Source organism: Homarus americanus, unplaced genomic scaffold, assembly GCF_018991925.1.
Source record: "Homarus americanus isolate GMGI-L3 unplaced genomic scaffold, GMGI_Hamer_2.0 scaffold30108, whole genome shotgun sequence".
NCBI classification, from domain to species: Eukaryota; Metazoa; Arthropoda; class Malacostraca; order Decapoda; family Nephropidae; genus Homarus; species Homarus americanus.
The window spans coordinates 5,446,892-5,466,878 of record NW_024748109.1 but is presented as its reverse complement, the minus strand read 5'-3'; the positions used below and the strand labels follow the sequence as shown (position 1 = coordinate 5,466,878).

Here is a 19,987-nt window from a genome sequence, read left to right as displayed (position 1 = left end):
CAATCTTGTTATTTGGAATAAATTAATACCATAATCACCAATGACATTTTGTTACAATTGGAGTGAAGACTGGTGCTTACTTATATAGCCACTTATGCTCTTTGCCTCTTATCATTTAACCGGTCATTTGAGAATTTGTTCTGTTCCCTGATACACTCTCTTGGTAGGTCCTGGGCTTGCACAGTCTCTTGAATGTACTGTAGATAAACATGTTTTAGTTTTGATATAACTTTGAGGCAAAAGAATTGACATTTTGTACTGTCACAACAGCCATTGAAACATTGTTCTTCATGTTAGTCCTGTGACTGATACATAATTGAGTAGGAGGCAGAAGCCAATCATGTCACAACAACAGAAGACCATGTCAAGTGAACATGACATGAGCTCTATTGACAATATTTATAGAACAAAATAGATTATGGAGATTTTTGCTAATATTAATATTATTAGTAATAAAATAATAAAAATAGTAATAATGATAATAATAATAATACTGTGATAGTACAGTAGTAATACTGTAATAATAATGTTCCATTGTTGTTTTTATTATTATAAGTTTAGAGCAAATGTCACTTTATAAATCTTGACACAGTAACACCATCAACTATACTCTGGAAACTAGAACATACGAAAAACTTCAAAGGTATTAACACAGACGTATGTGTTGGGAGCACATGAGACCTTGCTACTCAACCAATACAATATCTATGTCCAAAGGATCCTTGAAGTGCATGGTCATGGGCTAAACCAATCATTAGTTCCATCTTCACAACTTCACTGTAATTAGTGACGCTTAAAGTACATCTGGCAGCTCTGTGTTTTGGTACGGGTTACATAGTAGAGAAAACAGGAGTTACATGACCTTATTTCTTCCTTGTTAAAATTTTACGAGATCTCCGGAGCCACCGTATGTTATGAATAAAAATCAGCCATTTTAAATAGGGTTGTGGATTCACAGGAGATAAGAACTCCGTAAGCGCTTACGAAGTTTGGAACCCTTTAGTGAATCTGGACCCTGTATTATATCATTCCTCCCATGAACAGAACTCTAGATTAGGTAAGGAATTGAATGGGGTTGAGGCACAACCCATGTGATTAAATAGCATAATTTGCTCCCTAGGTAATGGAAGGCTCTGTAAGGGAGACACTCATCAAAGATAGATCTAGTAACTTACCTGTTTTGTTTCTTCAAACTTAATTAGGATATCTTATGTACTGTATCTCTTTTTTTATGTTTATTAATTTATTTATTTTTACAGAGGATCCAATGCTGCAGTATCCATTCTTCTATCGTGCTATGTACACAGTATTAGAAGATGGTTGGACAACATTTCTGCCAGAGTCTGAGTTTTCCCGCTTGGTTCAACCAGGGGATGACTGGAGGATATCATATGTCAACAAGGATTATAAGGTACAGTATTAATAGTACCTTACAGTACAGTACAGTATATGAGCTTTGTTTGATGTTTTTCATTATTTTTAATTACAATAAAATTATAGCAGTATGTTTTAGGAGGAAAAATACAGTGGAGTCATGATAATTTGCGGATTAGATACCAAAAGACATCATGAATTATTAAGTTGCCAGTTATAGTTTAATTGATTTAAATGGAAATAATTAGTTTGGTTCAGGAGGCCAAAAAATATGCATGAACTGTTCCAAAGTTGCTTTAATAAACACTTGATATTGTACATAATACCGATAAAAATACAATAATACATAAATATTGTACAAAAAGTAGTTCTATATTACATGAACGGCTCCTTCCTTTCTTATGACCTTCCTATGAGTTACACCAATACCCCAACATACAGACAGGCTGGCTGTGACTGCACTGGGAATTTAATACCACACATTAACTCATCTGGGGTTGAATGTGGAATTTTGGTGGGAAAATTTATTATTTTACAATACAATACTGTTTTTTTTTTTTTTTTTTTTTTACTTGGTACCAAATGAACCTAAATATTAGGAGAATTGTGGTGAAATTGTACAGAATTCACTCTCCATTCTTCATTTTTTCTGGTACTGTATATTTGTTTTATACTACTGTATATTTTCTTTAGTTTAATTCACCTTAGAGCAATGAAATGATATTTATATTATTTTTCTTTATTTCTTGAAGTCTTGGTGGGTGTTGTTGGTACAGCAGTAAGGCATGCATATCTCTCCATATGTCAAGGGTTCAAGTCCTGGTTGGCCCAGACACACGTGAGAAGGGTGTTATCCACTGTGACCCTCTACTAACACTGGATAGACCAACCACCTAAATGGCTACTAAGCTGATTAGTGGTGAAAATTATAACAGAAAAAATTTGAGCATTGAAATTATATTTCCACAATTTTTATGGTTTCTTATGAAATAAAGGAGCTCATCAGTCGAGTGGATACAGCACTCACATGTTCCAGGGGTCGGTGGTTTAATTCCCAGGCGGTCCCAGTTCACCCAGCTTTAAATGGGTACCTAAATTCACAACTGAGGGAAGTGATTGTGGTCAAGTGCAGTATCATGCTGCTTCCTTGTGTTACGAAGGCTTAGTATGCAGTGTCCACACTATCTCTAGTGGGCAGTCATTATTTTTAGGGCCCACTTTCATATAAATAAACTCTGTGGCAGCCAGTGCTCAGCTGCAAATTATGAATATTTTACCGCAAAATTAAAAATATAGTTTGCAATAGAGGAACTGTACCTGTGAATTTTAAGAATGTGAATTTATATTTCATGAATTATTGCTACTTCACTGCATCACAGTTGTTTCCTTAATATTGTTCATGAAAACTTTTGATATTTCTACAAAATTAACTTTATACAGGTGTGTCCATCTTACCCAAGTGCTGTTGTGGTGCCGAAGAACATTGAAGATAATGACCTTGTAGCGATTGCTAACTTCCGTCAAGCTGGTCGTTTCCCTGTCTTAGCATATCGTCATGAAGGATCGGTAAGACATATTTCATTATTGATTTTTACTTCACTATTATTTTACATCTGTCTTGTCAGTGTGAACATTCCCACATAATTATGCCAGCTAGCAAGGTGCCATCCCTGACATGTCATTGCTAATATCCCAGTACAGTATAGTGTAAGTTCTATCATACTGTATCATTGCTTCACTCTTCTTATCACTCTATCAATCCTCTAACAGCTCAAAGAAGCAGGACTTGTGTACTAGAAGCCAGTAAGACAGGTTTCCTACATGGGCGTATGCCTAAGCCTAAGAATCCACTATATTGGGCTTTGACATATAATATATATTACTTGATTCATTGAGACAAACTCTTAAATGTTGATTCATTTCATATTTCAGGCTATTCTCCTCAGAAGTGGACAGCCTCTCATTTCAGCCAATGGCAAAAGATGTAAAGAGGATGAGCGGCTATTGAACAGTGTGCTAGCAAGAGAAAAACGAGGCTATATTATTGACACTCGCACCCAGAATTTAGCTCAATCTGCTAAGGTAAGGAGTCTCAGTTCTGTAAATTGATCTCTTGCTAACAGTAGAGATAGTACACACAACTTCCAAGTGTTGCTTGAGAGAGTTAGCTAAATCATTAGTTTGATACAATATTTCTGCTAGACACCCTCAGGTTAATAATAAATATTTTGGTTTTACAGTACAGTATTGTAATGCAATAGGTTTTTTATTTAGACACGGTGATTAATGTACAGTACAGTATTCAGAATACAGTGGACACTGTTGTTAATATGCATGGCTGTTGTGAGTACTCTTTGGTGGGAATGCAGAAATACTTAAATTAGTATAAAACTAAAAGCACTATTGCACATGTTGCCACTCTTTGAAATAGTCCTCATGAGCCTACTAATACTAATGATAATATTTACAGTATATAGATTTACCAGTATGGAAGTTTCTTTATAGAAATGAGAAAAAATTCTACCCCAAATATTGAATACAGTACAGTATTGCTTTTTTCTTAATTTCTTGCCTTTTTATTCATACTGCTTTATGGAAGTCTGTCATACTGGAATACTATTGTCTTAAAGTTTGTAGATCTTTTCTCCGTGTAGTATTCCAAACTCATCAAACGTGCAGTAATATATACGTACTGTAGAGTACAGGTGACACCCGGGTGAGTAAAGACAGTTGGCTGCAAACCACATCAATAATAAACACATTAACTGTTTTTTTACTAGAAATGTCATGTATAGGAAGTGAAATACTTAATTTCCACGTGACTATACTCATGCCTCCTTATGAATGAAAATTTACTCATTCTTTTTACTTCATCATGATCTGTATTACAAATTTCATTAAACATTTATATTTGTGGCACCACTTTTCATTTTCTGACTTCAGTATGAATCATGTGTCAGGGTTGAAGAACTCTGTACAATATTGTCCAGGAGTCAGAACCTTGACCCCAGAGCCTTTTCTTATGAGTGGGATCTGAAAACTGGATAAATTTTATTATTAGATTATCTTTTACCTTCATGTCAGGTCCCAAAGGGTACCCATTTGGTAAGAAGGTATTCTAAATGGGAAGATGACTTGGGAGTTTTGCTGTGAGCATAAGCCAGATTACTTCAATTTGTTCATCTGTTGCCATCGGTTGCTTTAGGTCACAGTCACCCTTTGCACAACACAGATGTTAATCTCTTGCAGTTACTGTACTTTGCAGATTGTAAAGTGTTATATTTGTGATAGCTTAATCATTGTATATTCTGTGGCCACACAAACCAAGGTACAAGGGTTGTTATTCGTACAATTAGAGTACAGTACGTATACTGTACTCAGTTATACGTGTAGCAGTTTTTACTTTTACTTTTATACTTTTATCTTCCTCACCACTGATTGACTCATTAGCTGCTTGGGCTGTCGGTCACGTCATTGTTACACACTGTTGGCAAGTACTGGGCATGCACTGGCTGCTGAATGTATCTGGACCTGCTCCAGTACCTATCAAGTTTGGTCTTGACAGGTTAGGTTAGGTCTGGCAGGTTGTTCCAACATTTCACAATTTTCACTCCGAAAAAGTTCACCCTCACAGTTTTCTGGACTTGTGGCTTCTTCAATCTTGAGTTGTGACCCCTTGTGGGGCAAGCATCTGCCGGCTCCAGGTAAGGGCACTCGACTGAGTAGTGCCCTTTGAGATGTTTATACACCTCAATTAGGTCCCCCCCCTTGCCCATCTGTAGTATAAGCTAGACAATTGCAGGCGCTCTAATCTCTCAGGGTAGCTGAGGTGCCGAAGTGCAGTCACCAGACGGGGTGACAGTACTCCAGGCAGGGAAGCACCTCACCAAAAGTTTGTTATATGTATGCCATACTATGTTATATGGATAAAAATTACCGTCAGTCTGACAAATCCTTGCATTTGATACACTGTTTACATAAGTTACACTTACACTGTTTATGATCTTATATAATGACCATATCTGATAACAACTTATATACTGTATTGAACATCATAAAAATTAAAGTAATCCTTGATTATTTGTGTATTTCATGTTCATACCTTCAATAATTTGCAGGAGGCAATAAGATAATAGATATTATTACTGTACAGTAATTAGAAATATCTGTGAGCAGATGACGTGCCCATTTATGCTGCCATCTGTTAAGGGTGAGGGAAACTACGTTTTCATAAGCTGGTCAATTGTCTTCATTTGATTTTTATTTATTTATTACCAGTAATCCTTTAAAAATTTGTATACTAAAACATTCAGTATTAAGAATATTTAATGCTTCTCCAAGAAATGAAATATTAAAGCCATATTTAATGATCTTGCACTAAAGGTGATGAGGATACACTCCAGCACTGTAGGTACTGTTGGAAAAACAACCCATGGGTAATATAATAAAGTAAACAATTGTTAAGATACCGCCTTCTCTTACATCAACGCCATTACTACTTGTTAACAAATACAACATGAGTAACCTTGAGTCTGAACAACTGCTTCCTGGACTACACTTGTTTAAATTCAGGGACTCATGTCATATGTGAACAGTGTAGTGATGGACCTCTTGACATCTATTGACAACAGGAAACTACGTTTTCATCAGCTGATCGACAGTCTTTGTTTTATATTTATATATTAAACCTTTAAAACCTTCGTTTTTCATATAATCCTTATACTTACTGTATGGACTTTTAAGAACTAATTCCATACAAATAGTGAGGACCCACTATATTAATTGTCCTTGAGCTACTGCCCCTATTCCATCACTTGGTGCGATCCAAAGCGTGTGCCTCATCCCCTTGGCCCTCGCGGCCTCTCTCTAATAGCCTTAGCTATGATTATTTTTCAACCTGTAATTTTAGGAATTTATGCAGAGTTTTCTTCTTTTTATTTTTACTTAGTTACTTGCACACATAATCCTACAAACAGAAAATGCAAAAAGAAATAATTGTCATAAGTTAGCTTTAAATAATAATAATAATAAACGGTTTATTAATAGAGTTGCAGCCGGTGGCTGAAAATATACAAACTTACATTTGATTTAGACATAATGATATGCGTTGAATACATTTACAGGACTGTACAGTACATGAATCAGGAGTTGTTTATTGTTTTAACAATAGCTGGGATGGTGCTATTTTTATATCTATCAGTGCGAGCTCTTATGGGCTGAATTTTGTTGTAGTGGCAGACTGCGCGAGGTGGGCGGGGGACTGCCGGTGGCAGGAGGTGGCGATGACGAGGATGGTGCAGTAGTCCACTGCCAAACCTTGCTAGTGCTTGGTGGTGGAGGTCACTGAGGGATGGCATTTCCAGGGTGGAGAGAGCGTTGTTGTAGCCGGAGTAGTCTGCGCCGAGCATGATTCTGCAGACCCTTTTCTGTACCTTCTCTAGCTGACGTTGTTGGGTAGAGTTGAGAGAAGACGACCAGGCTGGTGACGCATACATTAGTTTGGGGAGAATAAAGGCGTTGTAGATAGTCCTCAGCTCTGGCTTGGGTGCCCCAAGTGCCCTAAGTCGTCGTAGCATGTAGAGTCGGTACGAGGCTGCCTTGATTGTGTTATTTACTTGGGCCTTCCAGTTCAGTTTGTGGTCTATGGTAACACCCAGGAGTTTGGCAGACTGCACTAACTGGAGAGGATGGGCACCTACTGTGACTGCTGGAGCTTGCACTGGAGTGGTGGCGGTATTGATGTGCATGACTGATGGTGATCTTGTTCTCCATAGTCCATGCCTGCAGCCTGTCCAAGGTGCCTTGTAGCGATGAGTAGTCCGGTGAGGTGTTGTCCACTGTAATCCCCACAATGCAGTCATCCACGTACTTCCACCTGTGAGCTTTACTTATCTAAGGGTGGCGAGTGTGTGGAGGACGATGGGTCCGCAGCGGAGCGCCTTCGCTAAGAACGCTGCTATGTTGCTAAGGCTAGTGATGGGTGTTGCGAGTAATTTTGTTTTGTTATCAGTGGTATCGAGCACCAATACCAAGTACTGGTGTGCCCTATAATGGTTGTTTTGAATACAGTACTTTGCAAAAAGGAAATGCATTTACTGTTTTTAATTTCATTTTATAGTATTTCATAGACCCTCTTATGTATAAAGATACAATATAAAAGGTAAAATAGACTTGCACACTAAAAATATGGAAATGCTTCTCTTAAACAAACATGTTATGTTTTCCCAAATATTATGAACTGTATTTCCATTTTTTTAAATCATATGAAACGTTTTGTAATTACAAATATTTTTCTTTACTCATAAAATAACAAAAATATCACTTTCTGAATTTTATACACCTGTATACTGTATATACAGTATTAAATTTCAAAGAAAAGCTAATGGAATAATTTCTTATATGACTTATAAAAAATAAATCGTGTTTGCATTAGAGTATGTCCATTGATGTCTTGGACAGACCCAAAACTTGGCCGCTGATTACAGTACAGTAAATGCAGCCAAAATCAGTTAGATTTTAATTTACGAGAAATGCATTGCTATTTATATCAATATTAAGGATCACCTGAATAATCGTCACCCAGGAGCAGCTGGGGTGCTGGCGGACACTCTGGGAGATGACATTTCTTTAGGTGGAGTCAAGTTAGGTCAGGTTATGGCAGGGTGATGATTCCTCAGGTGATCCAGTATTACTAATATATTAAAGTAACCTTCTATTTCTTTGTTCTTCAAATTAATGATGAAATGAAAAATCTGTTAACGTTAATCCTGCTAAGTTGACATCACAACACAGAGGTGTTTCCCCCAATTGTTCTTTGGTTTGATTGGTGCACAGGACTACGCTGCTAGATGCTCATTATTGGTACACGTAAGTAAACAAGTACATACATGTACTGTACTGTAATTGTATAATAACTCTACTTAATGTTTGGCTGCCAAAGTACTCAAAATACTCTATACAGTAGGCCCCCCAAATTCGTGGGGGTTAGGTTCTCAAAATGGCCGTGAATCGCCAAATCCGCAAGTAACATTTGCTGACTTGGGGGGGGGGTTACATTTTTACTTATGTACAAAGAAATCTATATACCCTTTATGTGTTTGCCCTTAGGACAATTATTTCTTTTACCTGTATTGTATCTATGTGTGTGTGTGTAGACACACACAAAACACATACAAATAAATAATAATGGGAAAATGCTCACAAATAATCAGAAACAAATTTATTAAAAATGTGACAGCTTGCTCTCAAGTCCGTGTTTTATTAATAAAGTAATAAAGCATGGACTTGAGGGTAAACTCACATTTTCAATAAATTTGTTTCTGATTATTTGTGAGCATTTTCCCATTATTATTTATTTGTATGTGTTTTGTGTGTGTTTGCCTACACACACACACACAAACACACACACAAACACACACACATTTAAAATACAGGTAAAGGAATTACTGTCTCTAGAACATATAGCTCCCTGTCCCAGCTGTGACATTCTTAGGTATATTGAGGGTGTCATCCGCGAATAATAGAAAACCTCAGAATAAAAATCCGCGAATTTGAGGGGCTCCCTGTGCCTAGCAATTTGTATAGTAGAATCGCAGTTATCCAGCATCTACGGGGATTGAGAGGTGCCGGATAAAGAGATTTTCCTGTGAGTTAAACCTCACTCTTGGATCTCCTAATATATTCTACAATGCACAGTGCTACAGGCTGACATCGCAAATTCGTCTCAGAAACACGACCTTCTTTAACACTTATTCCACTCTTTATAAACACTGTGGCTTAGATGACCTGAGGAGCTACCATTTTTGTTGGCAGTAACTAGTTAGAGAGCTTAAGTGTTCCCCTTATGTAATACTCCAAGTGTGGCTACATGCTGACATGGCTCCTGAAGCCTGTTGGAACCTCCTACTTTCCTTTCACATTGGCTTAAATGTATGGAATTGCTCAATCCAAGATTGAAGGTTATAGATGGAGGATTGATCCTGAAATTCCATTTTATAAGTGAATTGGGATTGAGCAACTCAACATCTATCTCTCCCTCTTCCCTTCAGGGTGCTGAGATGAGCTGGATTTGAAGGTATTGATCCTAATGGAACACTTAGATTGCCAGTGTCAATAAATAGATGAACACATTGGAGTGTCTGATGTTATGCTCAGCAACAAAAGTCTAAAGCCTTCTTTCTTTTAAGGGTACCTACTTACCAAGTGGTTATCCTTCAAGATCCAGTTGGAAGGTGAAAGATGATGCAGTACTGTATATATATATTTCTAATTTATTCGGAATGTTAAATCTCAGTCACAGGTCCCGGTAAATCCCAGAGAACTGGACTTTTAACCTGTAGACTTACTGACTAACTCTATACAGTTGCTCAATCCTGACCCAGTTACAATATATACTGTACTGTACTTTACAGTACTAATAAGGTTTCAGGATCAATTTACCATTATTATTTTTATGTACTGTAGAAGATTGACTACAGTAAATTGTTTCCAGCATTAATTTGAAATAAGTTTCTTTTGGTAATTATGAAAGATAATATTTTTTTACAAAGAATGCAGGTTGAGCCAAATGTTTGTGTACAATATTTAGATTTAATCATTGCATAATATTTAACTGTTTTATATAAGGCATGTTTTCCAATCTCAGTATTGTTAAAGGAGCTTCAATTGGAAATAAAATGAAAAATTCAGCTGAGAATTGTCCACAGTATATTTTTTAATGTCTGTATTGGCCCAGGTTACTTTCATAATGCATATTTTTTTTATACACAGAATCTTGCGCAGACAGCAAAGGTTCAGGTATAGGAAACTGTTATAGTAAATTTATGGTGTTGTTGTATTTGCATGTGAATCCTCTTTCTTGTACCTGTACAGTAGAAATTCAACTATCTGCATATTGACTAACTACAAGATTCATTATTCATACAGGTGTTGGTATATTTCAACTACAGTACAGTACTGTATTTTAAGAGTAATGTCAGAACTCCTTTAAAAGCTTAGCCTTGTTCAAAAAAAGTAATGTAATGTAGTTATAAGCTTTGGTAAATCTCAAGTCAAAAGAATAATTTGAAACACTTCAGCAAGATTATACCTCTACTTGCTTCACTAACTGCCTCTCTCAAGTTTTTGTAACAGGCTCTACCAGTGATTTGTAATTGTTATTTATTGCTATGTTCAGTCTATATATACACTAGTATGCTGTAAGCCCCCTCAAAGAATGATGTAATACAGTGCCAGTGTCTAATTTAGAAAATGATATCTAATGATAGCAAATATTTCTCAAGGGAACTGATTGAATTTTACCAGTCACTATCGAGTGAATGTCATGTGATGCTTACACCCAGCCGTACAACACTCCAAAGCAATTCCAAACAATTCTCTATGATTGCTTATGTATATTGGCTCTGCACAAACTTTCTTTCTTAAAATCTGCTGTGGGTTTGCAACACAAATACTTCCACATCATTGTCACTGATTCTCATGAGCTGGCAGTACAAAACAAATCATCATCGCTGTTTTCAAAGTAAAACTCTTATGCAGGCATACCTCTTATAAGTGCTCCAGATATAGATGTTTTTCTGGGAATTAGAGTACAATAAGAAGCATCTCTATAACAAGTCAGTATAACATGGTTCCAATAGAGATGTGTTCTTGACAGCACGATTCTATATACTTATATGGGGGCTTCATTGGGCAATGGTAATAACACCAATATTGATACCATACACATGATAAGTATATTGAAGCCTTTTTGTAAATAAAAAGAATAATTTTGGATGATAGTGAACACGGAAAAATTTAATAAGTTACATATTCACATTGGGTTAAAGTTGGCATAAGATAGACAACTGCCTGCTATTGCTCCTAACAGTCCTACATGATGCCCAACTGGCTCTCCATTTACTCCAGTAAAATGTTCCTTGAGCTTCTTGTCTTGTTTGTTCTTCTTAACGTGGTGGATTGTGCGGAAGCTCTTATCTTGTCTTTATTCTTGAGAACGGTTCAAATGGTTGAGGTAGCCAAACCCAAGCTAAGATTCATAACACTGTGACACTCACCTGTCACCACCTGCATTTTTACATCTGTACGGTTGCTTTTCCCTGACTGCTTAGTCAGATTATCAGCAGTTTTACATGTAAACCTTTTCCAGACAATATTGATCAGATATATGTAAAAAAAATAAAATTAATTCCACAGTGGAGTTGCAGTGGATTTTTCAATGTCTGTTAAGTAGTGTGCTGTGCATGACTCCCCAGAAGCCAACAAATTTTTTTAGCAGTGTCACACTTGCTGGTATCAGTACCCAAATATAAAATGAGATTCAGATCATGCTTCTCTTCCCATTAATTTGAATTTGCTCCTGTGAAATGGAAAGTTTGGCTATTCAGTACTCTTACATTTTCCTTTTAAAATCAGACAATTCAGTGCAGTTTTGTTTTTGTCAATTTGCCAATGTACCAATGATATGGAGGCCCCAGCAAATTTATTGTGTCTCTGAAATTGAATAACAATCTAGAATTACCTAGTGTGTATCTGAGAGCATTGGCATGATCTGAATCTTATTTTATATTTGGGTACTGACTGAAGGCAGCAGCAGAACTAGATGTGTTACTTTTAAATACTAAAGACCACAGTAAGCACATGTTTATAGAAGATTTTCAAAACTGATGGAGGCTGGCAGTGATTGCAAAAGTTTTGAACCATTTTTTTGTTATTTTTTTTTTAATAGTAAGAATTACCGTTTGACTGATCAGTAAGTTCAGTACAATACAGTACAGTACTGTAAATTGGTTACTGGAACAACACATCCTTGCTTTGAGATGGCCAGCCTCGTGGATGTTAGGTGTAGGGACGGCGGCCAACATCAGTGGATGCTAGGTGTAGGGACGGCGGCCAACCTCGTGGATGCTAGGTGTAGGGACGGTGGCCAACCTCGTGGATGCTAGGTGTAGGGACGGCGGCCAACCTCGTGGATGCTAGGTGTAGGGACGGTGGCCAACCGTGGATGCCGGTCCTGTGGAGACTAGGACGGTAGGCCAAATGCTAGGTGACGGTGGCCAAATGCCGGTCGTGGATGCCGGTGGGGACGGTGGCCAACCTCCAAGTGGCCAACCGTGGATGCTAGGTGTAGGGACGGTGGCCAACCTCATGGATGCTAGGTGTAGGGACGGTGGCCAACCTCGTGGATGCTAGGTGTAGGGACGGTGGCCAACCTCGTGGATGCTAGGTGTAGGGACGGTGGCCAACCTCGTGGATGCTAGGTGTAGGGACGGTGGCCAACCTCATGGATGCTAGGTGTAGGGACGGTGGCCAACCTCGTGGATGCTAGGTGTAGAGACAGTTGCCAACATCAGGTCACAGCTCACACACATAAATTTTGATTCCTTTATATTTTTGACTTAATGATAATTTTTTTCTTCACATTCTGTATGAAAAATTGTGTCTGCATGTAATAGTAAAAAAAAATTAAGAAAATTACTTATGTCTCCCCAAAACTATGATTTGAAAAATAACCAAACTGTGTGATAACTCTGGCTCTTCAGGGTCTCAGGAAAGTAACCTATTTATCCCCATAAGTTACTAATACTATTGATATTTTTCCCACTAGAAGCCGCATAGAGAATGATTAGCAAGATAAAAATATTTTACAACACTTAACTTGGGCTCTTAGGGGGAGCTTACTTTACTTTGTAATACCCAATCATTATAGAATAAAAAACTATACGTATAGTTATAATCAATTTCATAAACAATATGGAAGTGGAGGAAGTATTACATTTTTTAATTTTGCATTTTAAGTAACGTTTAGTGGTGTGACATGACAGCTTAACAATTTATGGGTTGCTCATTGGCAAATTTTATTTACTTCAATGTAAATCATGATGGATTGTGATTTCAATGGTTGACATTTTAAACAGTTGTATATTAAGTAGCATTAGATGCAGGTAGATTAATAGGCATATAAAACTGTACAGTACTTTTAAAAAGTGCATTTATATATCATGGTTTATTATGAAAACATTGATATTTTGGTACAAGCTTCTTAATATTTGTTCCCTGTACTGTACAGATATAATATTGGTATTATTATTGTCATCTTGAGAATTGCAAAAAGGTACTGCAATATAGTAGGTCTGTATACAGCACTGTATATGTCATATTTGAGCTCAAGGTGAAATGTTTTATATAGAATGTAGTACAGTATTGTAAAATTATTAAAGTACCAAAACACTTCTAGTGAAAATTTAGGCATCCACAGTTTTCAGTTATCCAGACATGGTCAGGAACTGAGATATGTGGATAGCAGAGTTTCTACTGTAGTACATTATCTGTAGATGTAGTTGGCCATCATGCAAATGGTACAGGTGGGTTTATCCACAAAGATACCTTGCTGAATATATAAACATTGTCCAGTGTAGATTCTTGCATTATTAGTGTCCTACTGGTTTCACTGGTGGAGACTACTGTATATGACTGTTCCTCATCTGTTTTTCTGTGTGTCTGTTTGTATGTCCCTTTTTCAGCTCTATTTTACAGAATTACTGAAGATTTGTTCCATGAAACTTGACAACACTTTAGAAGGTGATACATTGATAATACACAATAAATGTTTTATGAGTATGACTGACTAATGGCCAATTTATTTGTTATATATGCTGTGAGTAGGCTTTAAGATAGCACTGTACCATGAAGTACCCTAAGGCAGTGCCTACCTTTACGGAGGAAGTGTGCAGTGCTTTACTTAGCTGGAGAAATACATTATCTTCATGGACTAAAGATCATGCTGTAAACAGTCTTTTCATCCAGTCAGATTTTATTCAAATCAGGATCAGTAGTTGTTTAAGGTTTAGGGAGTCTTGTGCTCAGGAGTCAGAACTCTCATAACTGCTCTTTATATTTTGAGACCACTCTGACCATTCGGTCTCTTGCTCCAATCTTTTCAGTCCCTTCCCACTACCGGTAGTTGAACTATACACATCTTATCCTGGGTTCCAGGTGGACATAATGAGGAGATTAGGTATTATTTATGACAGGATGCATTACACATACTCAGAACTGCATAAGCAGATTCCTTCCTTAGCATATTAGGACCCTTAGAAGGTATCTGGTGACATGATGGTTACTCATATAGCCAGCAATGATATATATACATATATATGTGTGTGTGTGTGTGTGCGTGAGTGCGTGCGTGCTTGCGATAATAATAATTAACAGTTTATTGAAAAAGTTCTGCAGCCCGAAGGTTGAAAATATACATTGGGCTTAAATGACTTATTACATACCGGTACATTGGCGGTTTAACAAAAGCCTTCATTAGAGAAAGGTAAAGGAACATACAGTGAACATACAGATTAATGTTTACAGTGGTCACATAGATCTTGTGCACTGAGGTGTTGAACAGCAGACATGTAGTATAGTAACTCCCTCACAGATGGTGTTATGAGGGGCCTCACATGACACTGTAGCAACTCATCCACCACGTGGTGTCGTAGCATCATGGGGACTCCACATGGTCTGGTGTCACAGGACCTCACTCACTCAAGTGAGTGAGGTGTGATCCCAGGCCTCCCTATCGTGGAAGGATTAACACATAGCTGGTGTTGTTGAGTCAGGGGCAGTTATCACTGGATACCTGGGACCTCACTGTGTGAAGGTTAGCTTTGGTATGACTCAGCTGTTACTGTTGAGTTGTTTTTCACTGACTTAATCACTGTTCAAAACTATTAAACACTGGTTCCATCCCTTTCCTTAATGAAATAGTAACTTCTGGCGAGAACTTGTTGAGATTCCGGTGGAGAGGAGGGGTTCACGGGAGGAAGTTGGTATGGACCAACTTAACAGTTGACCTGGCTGCTGCCAGAGTTGCGCCAGGTATGTCTTGACCTGCTCCAGTGTGTGTGTGTGTGGAGAGAGAGAGAGAGAGAGAGAGACTTGGACTTGGTAGGTCATCAAGTTAGACTGTACCTGTAGCTACATCCCCCTAGCTCTCCCCCTACCAGGCCAAGCTGTGTTATTTTATTTTTTCAACTCATTTTCAGGTAAATACTATACCCCTGTATGTTTTGTTTTTTCTGTTACACACAATCGTTCATTCAGAATGTGTAAAAAAAAAATATATATATTATCATAAGGTAAAAAATATAGAAAATAAACATTTCTTACATCGACGGGAGTTAGTGTAGGGGAAGGGGGAGTGTGGTGTCAGGGATCTCAGTCTCTGCCTACCAGGCCAACCTGTGGGCTGTGTTGTCCTTTTTCAACTCATAGTTTCAGATAGATATATGTAATTTAAATATGTTTCTTTTCCGTTTTTACTGTTACATGCACACACACATTCATTCATACAGAATTTGCATATATATATATATATATATATATATATATATATATATATATATATATATATATATATATATATATATATATATATATATATATATATATATATATATATATATATATATATATATATATATATATATATATATATATATATATATATATATATATATATATATTTATGTAAAAAAATAAATAAAAAAATGGTTATTTTAAGGTAAAAAACATAAGAGAATAGGGGGCGCCGGTGGGTAGAGCGGTACCGCTCTTACCTCGCAAGCAATGTCACAGGTTCGATTCCTGGGCCGGTGGAAAGTTGTTCGGTCACACTTCCCAGCCTCCCTTGGTCCCTGTTCACCTAGCAGCAAAGTAGGTACCTGCTGTAAATCGAAAAGTTGCAAATTCGTATTCAGGGAAAGTTTTTGGAGCTTCCAATAACTTGCTGAGACATAAACCATTCAGGGCCGGGTTAAGACTTTCGTAGGCCTTAGGCACCTCCAAGATATGGGGCCCCATTTGACAGCATATTCACTAATAACACAAGCCAGAATATGCCTAAATAGAATAGTATAGAAAATAATCAAGTAACACAAATAGATACTAATAGGATTAAGTAATAAATAAATGGAAAAAAGTACCTCAGTATCAATTTAATAATAACCTGTAGAAAAAGGGAAGAAAAGTTCTCGTTTTATTTTTCGTAGGCCCTAGGCACTGTGCCTACTGTGCCTAATGGATAATCCGGGCCTGAAACCATTGACTCTTCAGGCTTCTACGCCCTTGACTCATTAGGCTTCTACGCCCTTAACTCATGAGACATAAAAGCAAGCATGAACTTAGCATGCTTCCCTGTTGGGCGCTGTAAACACTTCTGCGCTTCACCTTACGCAAGGATGTACGGGGGTGCCCAATAAAAAATAAATAAAAAACAAGAGAATAAACATTTCTTATGTGTACGGGAGTTATCCAACGATCATGGGAGTGGCAGCGCTCCTGTCTCCTGTGTCCTTAGTGAAACAATTGCCAAATGGCAATGCAGTATTTTTTCTTTTATTTTATTAGTATTATTATTTGTTCCACACATTAAGGCGTGGATGGATAAAGACACCACACTAATCCGCAGATACTCAAATTTCAATGCTGTTTGGTTGGTGAAATGGTATCCTGTACAGAGTAAAAACCATGGATACTTGGATCCGTGGCTGGGAAATCCGCAGTAGGTAAGGGTCTATTGTATGCATTAAACTCTTTACTTCTCATGAAGTCTCACAAATTTGCTGGGATGTAAACAAGCTCATTTAACTCACATTAAGGGAACTCTCAACTTCTAAAAAGATTGTACAATATTTAATGCATAGTACTGGACAGGTAGTTCTTTTTATGCATATACTGTACAGCACTGAACTGCAATAATAATGTTTTTATTTTTTTTATTTGAGAAGGACAGTAAGACAAATCTTCGACTAAGTTTGTGTGAGTGTCTGGAAACAAAACATTACATAGCATACTGGTAGGGATGAGGTAACATTAATGATCCCAGGAAAGAAAATTGAACCTAATCAAGGATTCAGGAAACCGGAAAATCCTCAAATCCAGTTCAGTGTTGGTCTCGAGGGTCCTGGATTACAGGTCAGTAACTGTAGATACCTGGAGAGGCTGAGAATTAAAGAATTGTGATTCAATACACTTATTGTCATCTTTCAGTGAGTTGTTTATAAATTTGTTTGTGGAGTAAGCAGCCAAGATAAAAAAGCAAGGGGAATGTAATGAAATGTCATGCAGTATGTTATACAGTATATATGCAGGTGTTCTCCATTCTTTTGGTTTGAGTCAGTTTTTTTTTTTTATATAGTGGGAATGATTTTCCATATTCCTCGAGGTTGACTGAAAGCCTTATACTGTCCCTAGTCCCTAGTTTGAGGGGACTCAGAACTGGCAGAGAAATTTCCTTCTGTATTTCAACCTGTTTTCAGATTTCATGCACAGTAGTACTGTAGTACAGTAGTGGTCGGTTTTTGTGTGATTATGATTGGTCAGACATGGCTATAAACAAACCCTTTGTCTCCATAAAACAACTATTGCATTATGTCACCCCATTTTGGACCAGTAGTGATATGGAAAGGTAGGGGTGGTTGGTGAATTCATTTGGGCTAAAATATTACCTAAGGCCAATTACTGTATTGGGGGGTTTGTCAAAAGCATAGAACAACCCATATAAGGCCTGTACAGTAGTATTATGAAATCTGCCTGGTCATAAGGTCTGCTAGAAAAAGGAATTTGTGTCTCAATCCAAATTTTATTAGTAAGACCAGGCCTGAAGAGAATGATTCAGATTCAACCCACCTCTCGGACAGGGATTGCATTTCTCATTTAGGGAATAATAATTCTCATAAGGGTCATAGAAAGCTACATTTTTTTTAATTAGTTTATTTTAGTCAAGCCTTGATGAAATTGCCAATGAATAAGATCAGTGATCTGACAGTATTTCATTCTCCTGGAGTAGAATAATGGTCACTTGCACCTTGGTTTTGAAGATTGCCGTGTTTTATCTAGCTTCTATTTGTCTAGGTAAATGCCCCTACCTGAGGGTGGGAATTACCGGTACATTTTAAGTACTACATTATGTTTTGGTAAGTGAAGGGGACTTACCAGGGTACTTACTAAGGATGCTTTTCTTTTTTCTTTTCTTTTCTTCAAAGTTGGAATAATCCTGGTAATATTAATCACTCATGTCACTGGGATATTGTTGCCACGTCCAGAAATTGTCTCGAATACTTTATCTGGGAATCTGGTCGTAGTTTTATGGCCACTGAGTTATCTGTAGCTTTCAGTCTTTTGTATCACCTATTTTACAGAAAGGTTAGATGAGTGATACACTTTCCATGTTTTAGGCCAAGTGGCATCACATATTTACTTGTTCCCTCCATACTTCAGCATGCTAAGAATTGACTTCCTGTCGTTTTTGGCTTAAGGCACAGTTGCACTCTCACTGCCTAGTTGTTGTTTTTTAGATCTTGTTTAAATGTTGCCAAACTTTGTTAAGGGAACTAATAATCCACAAATCAAATACTGTACTTAATTATTGAACATCCAATAATTCAGAATGTTACTAAAACAAATCAATTCACTCAACCAAAAAGCACAAACAGAGGTCATGACTTGATAGGTTGTACCTCATCTGTAACCTTTTTGATGGGTATAGATAAGAATTATCTTCTGGAACAAGGTGCATGGTCTTCAGTCAGAATTTTTAATTCATGATAACATAATGAAGGCCTCTCCAACATAGTTTGCATGGCTCTAGGCAGTACTGTTCTAAGGGTAATCCTCAATTCTTAACAGGCATGATGGGCTCTGCCAACTTCCTAGTTGGATGCATGCAGTAAACCTGTTGATGCATGATTTCCACATCTCTGTTTAACTGATTCTAGAATACAGGTCACTCTTCAAAGTTTCAAGTCCATATATGATGGATGGAAGCTTGATTTTTTTTTTTTTTTTTTTTTTTTTAATTATAATATAATGTGAGAGCCAAGATATGTGAAATGGATCCCCTCTTTCCATGCTATGGGTTGAAGTCTGGAGAATCAAGTCCTGAGGGTTAGAGCCCTGAAACCTGGCTTTTTAGTTATGCACTAAAACCAGGCAGCTCTTGTAATACACTGCTTACTTGGGTACTCAAATATACCTTCCATCTTCAATAATATACCAGGCTGATTTATTAACTCATGTATGTATACCTTATCACTCCTTCCTCTCCACTGCACTGTCTGCCTCAAATGAGGGGGAACTAATTGCAACACTTGCCTTCAAGGGGCCAAGACTGTCCAGTCAGCATCCTTCTTGCCAAAACTACTTCTGTCACCTTAGAATCTAGGCCAATCATTCCCTCATATTTCATTTCTTTGCCGACTCCCTTAGAGAACAGAGCTATAGACCAACTATCCCTTACTGCTTTTTTGAGAGCTAAGAATCAGAGCTTCTTTGTGACACTACAGGGAGAGTTGTCAGGACACAGTTCTAGGTTTTATCATTTCAATAAAACTAAAGTATGGCTTATGTTTATCAGTTGTTATAAGTACAGTCCTTAACATTTTATACCAGCCTTCCTGAATGCAGGTTAGCCTTATGGTGATGTGGCTAGTCCTGAGTCTGTGATTGTTTGTTAATATATATTTGTGGATTTTTTTTATCTGTGAGGTCCAGGCCTTTCCTAGTGTGGGGTTGATCTGACGAGATTCTGCTCAGGATAGAGGAGTATATGAAGTACAGCTGC

The 19,987-nt window shown here is 37.4% G+C and overlaps 1 protein-coding gene across 2 annotated transcripts in view; it reads left to right on the top strand.

Moving 5' to 3' along the window:
• Positions 1–19,987, top strand: part of LOC121880189 (myotubularin-related protein 9-like) — a 32,322-nt gene that overhangs the window by 2,833 nt on the left and 9,502 nt on the right. The window contains exons 4-7 of one of the 2 annotated variants that reach the window (XM_042387319.1): positions 1,260–1,411; positions 2,815–2,940; positions 3,307–3,456; positions 10,144–10,170. In XM_042387319.1, the coding sequence (XP_042243253.1) occupies positions 1,260–1,411; positions 2,815–2,940; positions 3,307–3,456; positions 10,144–10,170 (455 nt within the window). The remainder of the gene's footprint in view (positions 1–1,259; positions 1,412–2,814; positions 2,941–3,306; positions 3,457–10,143; positions 10,171–19,987) is intronic. The other variant, XM_042387320.1, reaches the window with a different exon arrangement.